The 13,487-nt window shown below is 25.7% G+C and overlaps 1 protein-coding gene across 2 annotated transcripts; it reads right to left on the reverse strand.

Annotated features, from left to right (window-relative positions):
• Nucleotides 1–3,349: 3,349 nt before the first annotated feature.
• LOC114122254 (dynein axonemal intermediate chain 3-like) lies at nucleotides 3,350–12,898 on the reverse strand. 2 transcript variants are annotated; one of them, XM_050207646.1, is made up of 22 exons: nucleotides 12,618–12,898; nucleotides 12,348–12,396; nucleotides 12,061–12,260; nucleotides 11,709–11,945; nucleotides 11,380–11,541; nucleotides 11,144–11,304; nucleotides 10,635–10,822; nucleotides 10,325–10,563; nucleotides 9,911–10,257; nucleotides 9,775–9,858; nucleotides 9,458–9,689; nucleotides 9,210–9,389; nucleotides 8,996–9,124; nucleotides 7,406–7,630; nucleotides 6,389–6,533; nucleotides 5,550–5,666; nucleotides 5,352–5,482; nucleotides 4,912–5,098; nucleotides 4,386–4,791; nucleotides 4,058–4,319; nucleotides 3,754–3,989; nucleotides 3,350–3,632 (listed from the first exon to the last, which is right to left on the reverse strand). In XM_050207646.1, exons 1-22 carry the CDS (start codon nucleotides 12,687–12,689, stop codon nucleotides 3,578–3,580), a joined length of 4,044 nt encoding a protein of 1,347 aa, XP_050063603.1. In that variant the 5' UTR covers nucleotides 12,690–12,898; the 3' UTR covers nucleotides 3,350–3,577. The 2 variants fall into 2 exon arrangements, with proteins under 2 accessions (XP_050063603.1, XP_050063604.1); XM_050207647.1 differs by lacking the exons at nucleotides 12,348–12,396; nucleotides 12,618–12,898 and having other exon boundaries at nucleotides 11,709–11,901; nucleotides 12,061–12,153.
• Nucleotides 12,899–13,487: the final 589 nt, after the last annotated feature.

The raw sequence follows: 13,487 nt of genomic DNA on the forward strand, positions 1-13,487 counted from the left end.
ATTCATGGTATTAGTACAAATGGTGATCAATTATTGATGGCAGTAAACAATTCTTAATTGTTTTATATTTATTTAATAATAATTATAAAACAAACAATACTTAATAAATATAAACAGAAAACTACTACTAGTTATTTGTTTATCTAAAAATGAAATATAAAAAGAGTTTTGTTCAAGAAAAATATTTAAGTATATAACGCAAACCAAATATTTCTTTTTTTTACTACACCAAAAGCATTTAATATGAAAAGAAATAATTAGCAATGGTATTATTGTAATGAAACATTAATAATAATACAATTTGTATGTGGTGATAATTTTTATCTGAAGACGTAATAACCAAATATTTAAGTCCACAGCGTGTTTTATTTTATTTTAATTTTATAATTCTACAAATTTCATAATGGGTAATTTTACTTTAAAATCACTTTTTGATGCCGTTTTGTTTGTTTTCCGTGGACATGTTTACGTCGTTAGATTTAATGATTGCGTGAAAAAGCTAATGCACAATCTCTTTTCGGTAGTAAAGGTAAAGGTATAGGTTTTAAAAAAAGTCTGTGTAAAAGTAAATATTTATCGAATAAATGTATGTAAATATAAATCTAAAATCTAAAAATAAAGGATACTTTTCAACTCTAGGTACTACTCAAATTCAAATTGTTCCAATAAACAACTGTAGGCGCCTTAATTTTTCAATTTTTTTTTTAGTTTCTGAACGATGTGATGAATGTATTGATTTTACAATGTGTGTTTTTTTTTGTGTCTGTGTACAGCATAGCTATTCGAAATAATGCTTCAATTTCAAACTTTGGGGGTGGTTTCCGATGGAAAAGTGAATATCTTTGGTGCATTATAGATGTCAAAAGTAAACAATTTCCAACAGTTTTCAAAAAAATCGAGAAAACAAAAAAAAAGTGACGGAAAAACCAGAATTTTTACGCAAAACCAGTTTTCAACTAAACTTTATATATATAACTTTATACGGTTGTAATTCAAAAAGTAATCACTGTAAATACTTGAAATTTTCACCAAATATTTATGTTAGTGTTATTGTTATACAGTTAAATTTTCAAAAAACTTTGACTTTTTTTGAGTTATTTATAGACCACTGAAATTTTCGATTTTTATGAGATTTTTTTTTTGAAGTGTCAATAAAAAAATTTTGGATAACCAAAACAATTTGAAAATTTATTACAAGGTTTCTTATATGTTGTTCTTATTGTAGCTAAAAACAATTAAAAATCGTTAGTCACAATTTTTTTTTTATAAGCGTTTATAGTTTAAATTTTTACGAAATCTGAAGAAAACGCGAAAATTTGTAAATAATTTTGAAGTTGAAAAATCATAAATTTTTTTGTGTTCATAACTAAGGATTAAAAATACAACATTAAGTTTCCCATACATTTTTCTTCAAATTTCTTTAGAGAAAACTCGCAGCATCGTTATAGGAAAAATTTTAAGTGCGTTTGAATTTTAAATTTTTACGAAATATCGTAACGATAACGATTTATCCTCAAACTATTTTAAATATTTGTTATTATTCAAAAAATATAAGTCATAGGTACTTGAAAATTTCACCAGTTATTTAGATTGGCATTTTCTTTACATGATTTAATTTTTAAAATATTTTGAATTTTTTTGAGCTATTTATAGAAAACTGAAATTTTCAATTTTTCTGAAAATTTTTTTTTGAAGTGTCGATAAAATTTTTTTGGCCCTATAAAAATACTTGAAAATTAAAAACAAAGTTTCTCATAAGTTACTTTTATAGAGATTTAAAAATTATAAAATACATAGGCACAATTTTTTTTTTATAAGCGTTTATAGTTTAAATTTTTACGAAATCTGAAGAAAACGCGAAAATTTGTAAATAATTTTGAAGTTGAAAAATCATAAATTTTTTTGTGTTCATAACTAAGGATTAAAAATACAACATTAAGTTTCCCATACATTTTTCTTCAAATTTCTTTAGAGAAAACTCGCAGCATCGTTATAGGAAAAATTTTAAGTGCGTTTGAATTTTAAATTTTTACGAAATATCGTAACGATAACGATTTATCCTCAAACTATTTTAAATATTTGTTATTATTCAAAAAATATAAGTCATAGGTACTTGAAAATTTCACCAGTTATTTAGATTGGCATTTTCTTTACATGATTTAATTTTTAAAATATTTTGAATTTTTTTGAGCTATTTATAGAAAACTGAAATTTTCAATTTTTCTGAAAATTTTTTTTTGAAGTGTCGATAAAATTTTTTTGGCCCTATAAAAATACTTGAAAATTAAAAACAAAGTTTCTCATAAGTTACTTTTATAGAGATTTAAAAATTATAAAATACATAGGCACAATTTTTTTTATTAGCATTTGAAGTTCAAATATTGACAAATATTCGTCAAAATCATGGATATTTGCAAATTATTTTGTAGATATAATTCATAAAAAATTTTGCATAAGTAGCTAAGAGTTGAAAATTTAATACAAGATTTTTCATAAGTTTAGCTTACAATAATTATAAAAGAACTTAAATTTTGGTGTATTCAGGCCATTAAAACATAAACTACCTTTTTCATCAACCACTGGAAATTATATCCTAGGCTGACAAATCATCTTCGTTCAGAATCGTTTTTCGTATACAATGATAACTATCATTGGATTCAAATTTAACACTCCTATAATAATATATAATAGTGATCCACACGGCACTTAATGTACAGCAGAGCGGTACCCACTTTTTATATATAAAATTAATAATTTAATAAATACATTTTTTTTCGGATTATAATGATTTAGTTTTTTTTTACTTCATAATTTATCTTTAGCACACTGGATAATGTATGTACATTGTACATATTTAATGTAGATAATTGATGTATTATAGTATATTATACTGTTTATAGTGTTCATACGGATAAGGTGTATATTATTACCTACCATTTACTCGTGTAATGTGTGCATTACCCATTTTCATACTCTGCCCGTATCATATATATATGTGAATTTATTTTTATTAAATTTTAGATACTTAGCAGCTAATCAAGGTGATTTAATATTATAGTATATATTTATAAATTATAATTTATATTTATTTTATTCAAACCATTAAAAATATATATATATATATATATATATTAAAAATGCACTTATTTAATTTTGTTTAAATCTGATATTAAGGATAAAGGAACCAGACTATATATTATGTAAAAACATTAACCATTTTTTTTTTGTTTTACGGAATCTAATCTTAATTTACCAATCAATAATATTATTTGCTTATAATTTTATCTATCAAAAATAATGAGCACATATCTAACTTTACAAAAGAGTGGTTACAAATTACAATTCGAAATGTGTTATTAGTAATTTATTCAAAAATTGAATTATACATCTATTCTTATGATACTATAAAAATTGTGGTAAATTCATAAAAATTATTAGAATGTTTTACAGGTTTAAACAGTTATGGAAATGTGTTGTTTTTTCCAAATTATATTAACCACGTAAAAATAAGTCAAAACGTGTTAACATTTCAGCCCAAAACAGATTCCATCTTGTACTCGTTGATATTAATTTTTCATCATTGCTTCATGTTTTCATTTTTGTATCGCTCCAACATTTTTTGGCGAATCGAACTTTAAATTAATAACAATAAAAAGAATAAGTCATATAATATTGTATAAATATGTAATACTTAATAGGTAGTTAATATTGAATTAACTAAGGATCAAGATATATTATATTATTATATGGTACCGAAAGTTTGTTTTAAAGGTATTTGGATCATTTAATATATTTTTGTCTTCTTTTTCCACAAAATCGAATACTTTAGCCCAGTTTACTTTCTCGGATCTATAATGATTATTATTTATATGATTAATACATTTTTCTTTTTCTTTTTTAATGTTTAACATTGATATTTTTTGAAGCTCTATAAATATTAAGTTTGAGTCTTCCGGTTCGGTATTTCTTTTTAAGCCGGCATCGAATTTCTACAATTTATTGAAAGTTTTATTAAACGATTTAATTTGTAGTTATAAATTAACAGAATAGTCATTACATATTCTTCTGTATGATCTGAAACCAATAATTTATTTATAATGTCCCTATACTTTTTATCGGCTTCGGATCTTATTATTGAAATCTCCTCAGTTTTATTTCCACCTTTATTCATAATTTTATAATAATATTCATCAATTTGTTGCTGGCTGACATTCTTTTTTTTCATCATGGTCTCGACCATGTATTGCTTTTCTCGTTGTAAAAACTCGTCTTTCATTTTACCCAAACGTGTTTGTGGTCCTCTCCGATTTATATACCAACTACAATTAGGTTAGAGTATTTATGTCTTAGGTTAAATCTACTTATAAAATAAGTTATTCATTTACTTGAATGTTTCTTCACAAATTGCTTTCTGTATTTGATCTCGTGATAATACTGGTTGGATGTGTTCGCTTTCAGCCACATGCGATTGATCGTAGGATTGAATCGACTTGTAATCATGATCGTCCACGTCATTTTCTCCCAAGACTCCGAATTCTTTTTTATACCTTTCGTTCCAAGCATCTAAACCTTTTAACCAATCACATTCTTCCTGGAATAGGTTTCCAGTTTCCAAGATTTCATCTGGTGTCAATAATGTTGCACGTATGGTCATTATCATTACTGTTCCGGCGGAATCCGAGAAACAAATTATCCTGTTTTTCTTATAGTTCACCATATTGTTTATACCTTTAGCATACATTACACTATCTGCGCCAATATAATTAAATTGCGGATACGGTGCCGATAATGCTACAAAAAGTGTATTAAAGTACGTTTTATTTATAACGCCGATTAACGTTAGTAGTTTATTACAAGTATTATATTTTTAATGTATATTCTGACTACTCTGAGATTTCATTTATAACTTACATGCTATTAACCCATCTTTGAGGAAAATATCCGCTGTATAGTACGGTTGATGAGTGTGCACCATAAAATTCCAAAATTGTATAACGCCACTATTGTTGAAGGACACGCGAAATTTCGTGGGATGAGTAGAAGACCATAAAATGCTGTTTGTAAAATCATGGAAACGTTTCCACCAAATTGGACCATTCTACGAGGTAAATTTTAAATTTTAATCGATTAATTCGTTTATATAATTCAAATAAATAAATAACTAAAAACGTATACATTCATTAACAATAAAAAAGCAGTTTTATGACACATTATATAATTAGATTTTAAATATGAAAAAAATGTATAACAAATTGAAACAAGATAAATAATATTTGCTATATGATATTAACTACTATGAATCATATGAATGTAAATTTTTTTATAAAATTACATGTTTTTTCTAAACTTACGTTGTATTTCAAACTCCAAATTGACACTACTTTCCCGCCACTGACTAAATGGATATCTGGTACAAATAAATTTCTTTTGATGCAATTGATTGGACCGTCATGCATTTGTTTCCACCATATATGTTTACACTCTGTAAATTATAAACTAATTTCATAAAAAAAAATTTTATTTGATTAGTTGTAAATTTTAATACATGCCTTCTACGCTTCCGTCTCGTGGATACGTATCATATCCTTCCCAAGTGACTACTCCGACTTCGCCCATGACAGTACCAACGACTAAAGTACGGTTTATGTCGCTGGGCTCTATCGGTACTATACATAAGAAAACACGACGCACAAAAAAATTATGTTTGGTTATTGACCATTTACGCACATTTTAAAATTAATACTAAAAATTATATATAGGTTACAAATACCATATAATTTATAGAAAACATTTTATACATAAAAATTATAGGTATTAAAACAATATATTTTAGTTATTTTAATTATAACAAATAATTATGTATGATTATGTATGATAGTACAAGTGTATCTCATGATCCAAATTCTATTATAATTACAATTATTATTTTGTTTGATTAATTATTTCAATTATTATACAAACCGATATCTTTCGATTGATTCCGTATGTCTGATTAACCGAAAATATTTTTGGTAGATATGTTTTATAAATTATAATTGTATATTATGTGTATATCACTGTAATTTGTGTTATAATACAAACATATACGAGTACATAATATATTATTTTTTATACTTAAAATATAATTATATTATTACATAATTATAAATAATAAAATAAATAAATATTAAGATTTCGTATTTTTGTATTAACTACATATTGTATAATATAATATTTATATGAGCAAAAAATAAATTTTCAATATCTGTTTGTAAAAATGTCTATTAATTCTCCGATAATATTTTTCAATGTCAAACGTCAATAAAAAGTCTGTGAGCAAAATTTTGTCATTCAATGTGTTTTACCAATATACGCTATCGTAAACTGTTGGGCGTTGGCGATTACTTACTGTATTCATACTGCCGTTTGCCGATCGTTAACGGTTTATCAGAGATGTATCTGTATTGCATTGATGGTATTTCGAAGGATAACGCTGTTATGGGGCTATGCGTGGTGCTATTCAATGGTTCTACTGCGGGTTCTCTGATTTTGATCTAAAATTATAATTATACCACACTTCAGGATACAGAATACGATTGTATAAATAATACACAGATTATTGAGTCATAAATACCAATTACTCAAGTATTATTAACTAGTGTATTTAAATACTATACTCTATAGACATTCAATTGTGCAACAATATACTTTATATAATACAATAATACAACCGATCGGTGAACATTTTAAAATTACAAATGAACAAAGTTGTTTTATATTAAATATTACGAGGTGATCGATGGAGCGTTGTGCTTATGTCGGTACAATTAAATTTACAATAAAAAAAATGCCGATAATAAAAATAAAAAAATCGTATCTACTAACATTATGTAAATATTATTCATTGGGCACCGTAGAAACAAATATACGGCTTCGCCTACGACATAATATGGTAATTATCGCAAACCGACTGTATAATAATTAATAATGAAAATAATAGATTAGAAGTAAATAGACATTGATACTATTAGCGCATGCACCATAACATAGGTAGATATTGGTTAGTATCTAGTGTCGTAAGTCTATCGCGAGTATCGTTTAGTACCTATGTTATAAAAATATGTCTCAAACAATCAAGGAGACGGTGACGAATTTATGATTGGCAAATTGTAGCAGATAACTCAATATCGATTAATTATACATTTTAATTTATGTTATGATTGATGATATTGTTGTAGTCAGTGATCAGTGGACTGTTAATTGAATGTAATTTATAATATAATTAATAAAATGTTAAAATTGTATTTTATTATACCTTGAAGTTTTGAGTACCTACCTAAAGTTTATTTATATTTTTTTTGTACCTATAGTAGGTATTGTAATAAAACTTACTAGATTATTAAAATTAAAAAAAATTAAATCTTACCGAATATGATGGTTTTAGATGGTTGTTGAGAACGCTTAATGGTGATTTATTAGATAATAATTTTTTTGGATATCCAAAACGACAATTTGTTGGAGTTTTTTGATGGGTTGGCATTGACTTAGGTTGCAAGTCCCAAAGTTTTATAGTACCGTCTAAAGAAGATGAAATAAATTGATCTGAAAATTTACCTTGTTCCGTAGATATGAATTTGCCCAATGAAGTTATCTAAAATAAAAATAAATGTTTAACTTACTAGTAATTTTACAACGTGTCCTATACTATTTATGTATACGTATATTATCATGCTACCACAGGTACACCGGTATATGCCCTGAATTATTTTTCAAATTTCATTACTGGGTGTATGCGTACGTTTTTTGAGATAATTTTCAGAAAAAATAAAAACCAAAAAATACAAATGTCGTTAAACATTAATAATAATATATATATATATATATATTATGTAGTAGTACACTAGCTAGTGTACATTGTGTAAATAATAAATAATTTTTGTTAATAATTTTTTTTTTTTTTGTTATTAATAATCTAAATTAACATCAGTTTAATTTATATAACTCATTATTATTTTTTTAACATACAAAAGTAACTAATTTAATATAGTTAAATACCTATTGTTAGACACGATTTTAAGTATTTAACTGTTTAAATACTTAATAAATGTAATAATTTGGGTCTTGGTAAATTCCTACATGAAATATATAGCAGGTAAGCTGTTACATAATATGTAAATTCTTACACGAATGAAAATATTAAATATACTGACAGGTATGTGAAAGTTTCCACTCCGAATTCAATTCAAATTTTTATCATCATCAATCTAATACATTCAAAATAATTTAATTTTAAAAATGTTTCAAACGAATACATATATAATAATAAGAACATTAGGTACATTAACCTACTTCAATAAAAAAAAAAAAAAAATAATAAGAAAAACAAAATTATATCAATAACAAAATATCAAGTTACAACTTTAAAAAAATAACACAGTATGACTTTGTGAGTGTTCACATAAAATTTAATTTGAATTATTATCATAGATAATATTTAGTGTTTAGTATTTTATAAATTATATGTACGAACAAGTGTAGACTATAAATTATACACACGTATATGTGGACTGATTTCAACTAAAAATTGAATTAGACTTTTTTTACAAAACATAAAAACAAACAAATTTTAAATACATCAACTAAATATCAGTCTGGAATCTGAATAAACTGAGTAGGAAATTTGTATTCATTATAACTTTTATTTATCTAGAAATTTACATAATTATTATCTATAACCTATTTATTATAGATGTTTTTTTTTTCGTGCAGGAACTTACGTACAAGTATATTTTTTTCGTATAGGAATACACATTACACGCCTAGGGGGAAATTTATACTTGCTATATCTTGTCTGGAAACTTACATTCATAATACATTTCTATAATTCATTATATTAATGGCATTTTCCCACTGAACTACGACAACTTTTTTATACCGATTTACGCATTACCATTTAGTATACAACTACAAATATTATAATACACTTGTATAGGTATAAATTGAAATGTTCACTAACTTTGGTCATCGGATGAATCCATTGAATCGCAGTCACTGTTCTCTCGTGAGATTCTATAATGGCGCTTAAGGCTGTGGGTCTGATTCTAGTTTTAAAATTTACGTCTAACGACCAATTCATATGCATATTCTATTAATAACAGTTTTATACTAATTTGTTGTTTGTACTTCAATAAACAAGATTGTACATTTCATTATTTGCAAATAATTTTTACCAGATGTTTTTTATGTTGTTTTTCTTTTTCAGACATGCTCAAATCTGAACCTATTGTCTCCAATTTTCCTTCGATATCCCATATGCAAATTTGTCCATTTGTCAGTCCTCCTACGACGGTGTTCCCATTTCTAGGATTAAATTCAACACATCGTACTTCTTCGGGACTGTCCAATCTTAACTATAAATTAATTTAAAAAATTCAATAAACGTCAACATAATAATTATAAAATAAAAATATTTAATAACCTTTGGGAATACATTATCACTAATTGACCAAACGATGACCGCGTTATTTTGTTCATCTATTAATGGCGTACTTTCTCGTTTAATCATAGATTCTTGGTCATTTTGTAGCAATGCATATTGTTTAATCAATTTAGTTTTAGTTTTTTTATTACATTTAAATTGTTTACATATATCCCCAGCTTCGAACATTTCCTTGGTCAACTTCATTTTATTTTTTTTAGTTTCTTCATTTCTATATTATATTTAATTAAATTAATAGATAATCACAGTATTTATATTGAAACACATGATTAAAAAAACGACAGCAAAATATATACTTCTTTTCTTTCTCAGTTTCAGACATCAGGAGTTCAAACAATTTTTCTTCTTTAGCTTCTCGGTTATATTTCTTGTTAAATCCCCTAATTAAATTATTTTATTAATGAAAGATTACTTTAAGTATACTTATAATACCTATGTAAATTTCTAACAACGTTCCTCAGTTCGGTACTATACAACCATTCATCTTCTTCGCCCCAAATATTATAAAAGCTTTCAGTATCGGAATCGTGGTGATGCACCACTTCGTCAATATCACTTGGATCCTTAGTAGCCGTCATTTTCCCATAGCTTACTGAATGATCAGTTTGATTGCTTATTACGTCGTCTTCATTACTATGTTCTTCGCCGACGAACTCATTGTATGCGGAAAATTGTTCTTTAGAATCATAAATTAACGCATTGCGCAAACGTTTATTAATGTCATCTGTAAGTCCTTGGCTCAATTTTTCTTCCTCGGCTATTTGAAGAATTCTCATTTTCTTTGGTTTATAATAATCTAACTTTAATAATCTTGATAATTATTCAACAAACTTAATAATAATATACCTGCACAAATTCTTTGTTCAAAAAAGACATAAGCTTTTCGTCATAATTTTCATCCAAAATTTTAACTTTTGGCTGTTTATTCCAATTATCTTGGTCATCCTCATCTTCGCTGTATGATATACTGAAATGTTGGTTTTTTAATTTGAAATTTGACGCAGTATTTTCTTCATCTGCTTTATTTAAGCTTACGGGTTCTAACAATTCATTGCTATTAGCCATGTAAGAAACAGCGAAAATACCTAAAAATATATGTATTGTAAACTACTTCCATTATCTACACATTTTAATTCGTTTACATCTATAGTTTTACCTACTATTGTAGGATGCCAAGTTTGACAAGATACGTATTTTTTTTGGGATATCTCATTCTGATGTCCAGGATGAATTTTTATTTGCTCGTCAATATGATTAACTTCAATTTTACTTTTTTTTTTCAACAACTTGTAATCGTCACGGTATATATCGTACAGCTCATTATATTGTAACTGAGTAATTACACTGATAAAGACGATAAATTATACAACACGATTCTCAATAAATATATTTTATAAATTTATGACTGTGGTACCTAGTTAGTTAGATTAGAAGCTAGTTTTAAGTTATTATAGGTGTACACTGTTTAATATACCCCATAAGCTAAAATATGTAGGTATACTTGTCTCTTGATATGTTTGAAATTTGAATAGTTGAATATTACATATTGATAATAATTAATAATTAATAGGAAGTACATTATGTGTGTTGTATTAATTGTAGTGTGATTTTTTTGGTTTTTTACTAATGTATATTCTCATTTAGAAAATAATTATAAATATTTACTCAGGAGTATTTTTTAGTAAAAAATCATCGAGCACTTTTGCTGATTTAATTTTAGGTTGCGATTGATTAATTAGTTCTTCTTCAATGGTCGACTGAATACATTTATTATTTTGAAGTTTTAATATTGTTTGCATTTCCCGATTGACCGTTTTGCTTTTGGCCTAAAAATAAACAAGTATAATATATTTAAAATTTAAATTAAGTACAATTATGATATTAAATATGTATAAAAATACTTGTATATTTGACTCCATTATTAACATATCACTCGTTTCAAATATTTCTTTTGGTTGTGGTTTTAATTTAACATATTGATTTCTTATGGATTTTGCATTTGTATTTTCAAATTCTGCTTTAGCTCGAATTCTTCTTTTTGGAACTACCCATTTATATTTTATCTATAAATTTATTTTATATTTATCATTTTTGTGTAAATAATATTATTTTGAACATGTTAATATTTTGTTTATGATGTACTCTATATTAGGTATTTTACTGTCTTTAACCTGTAGAGATAAAACGTACATAAGTACATTGCAGCATTAAATAATACGATAAAGCATACCTTTTCACGCGTCGAAACTGTTTTTACATCTTCAATATCTTGTTCACTGCCTTTAGAATCCCAAGTACCTATTTTACGATACATAGACCTCTCAACTTGATGTTCAAGTTCTTTTTGTTCTCGTATTTGTGCTTCTTCGACATACTGTTTAGCTTTGTCTGTGATGCATAATAAAAATTCTTCGTCTGTATTACTGGAAGATTTATATCCAATTAAAACATCATCACTTGTAAGCGCCTGATCAATAAATAAATCAATAAATTGTATGATAACATTAACAAAAATGATTTACAAAAAAAAAAGTATTTTATATTAAGCGTAGATAGAAAAAACGTTTGAAATTTATTTTTACTTCAATTCGAGTTCGAAATTCCCAAAAACACGAGTTCGTTTTTTGTATTTGTAAATTTTCGATAATCTTTTTACGAGATATTTTCTTCCACGGGTTGTTTATAAAAACGTGTGTGTCTACGGCACATTGAAAATGTTCATGTAAATATTTCGGTATGAACACAGTTTTTACATTTTCTTTAAGATATTCTATAATCGGATCTAAAAGATTAAAAATGTATTCAATTGTTTTATGATAGGTAACACCATTTTAAATTTATCAGTTAAATTTAAACATATAATAATAACCTTTTTTCAAAATAATTGCTGGCTCAGTATCCACTTTGATCATATTTTCCTAAAAAAATAAAAACTCGTTTGTGCAAAAATACATACTTGCATGAAATACATGCTTACTTTGCACAAATTAACAATCAATAGATATATTTTCGTAACCTTTTAATACAAAGATTAAGCTAATTCAAAAAAGTTTCTTTTCGGAAATTTGTATGCAAACGATCAGTCATGATGTCATCAATATTTGTATACTATTAATTTGTATCTTAAACTAATACTTACCACAGTTTCGTTTTCCATTGAACTTTCGTCATTAATGTTAATCGACGAATTTTCTGATCTTTGGGATGACATTTTGGCTTAAAATATTCTACAAAAAATTAAATAGGTACACCTTTTGTGGATGTAACGGTTAAGAAATGTAAGTGTGACAGAGTGCACAAGACGTGTATTATATAACTCACTGTTAGTTAAATTACGTGTACAGTGTACATATAATAATGTATTCTATATAAAGAACAAAATAATTTAGTAAGTAAAATATATAAAAAAAAAAACGGTAAATCACGAGAAAGGTTACTACAGTTACAGCTCTATTAAAATAAATATAGGCGACATTTTTGTAGGCAATATTACTGAAAACAAGCGGAATGCGGATGCCTTTTGTATTTGAAAAATTTAATGATTCTTTCTTAATTTGGTAACGAAATAATATCGATGCTCTTTATATCTATCTTTTATCAATTTCTATTTCTTAAAGGTTCATTATCACTTGAATATTATTGAAGTTTAGAACATAATTACCTAATTATTAAGTATCTAATTTACGTGGATCGTAAATTATATAAAAATACTATATTAAAATAAATAGGTACTTATTAAAGAACATTTTGAAATAAAATAATTAACAAAATCAATAAATTGGATTGTAATTGAGTTAATTAGTATCAGGGCAGGTTTAATCTTTTTAATTTTTATACAATATATTAATATATACCTAACATAACGTATGTGGACCTATCAATATAGAATAATATGAATAAAATGTCCATTGTACACTGTTAAGGCATCATGCTATCTAATGTACATATAGATACCTACTGTTTTTTCCTTATTATCACTAATGTATTTAATCATTTAAAACAAAATGTC

Source organism: Aphis gossypii, chromosome X (genome assembly GCF_020184175.1).
Source record: "Aphis gossypii isolate Hap1 chromosome X, ASM2018417v2, whole genome shotgun sequence".
NCBI classification, from domain to species: domain Eukaryota; kingdom Metazoa; phylum Arthropoda; class Insecta; order Hemiptera; family Aphididae; genus Aphis; species Aphis gossypii.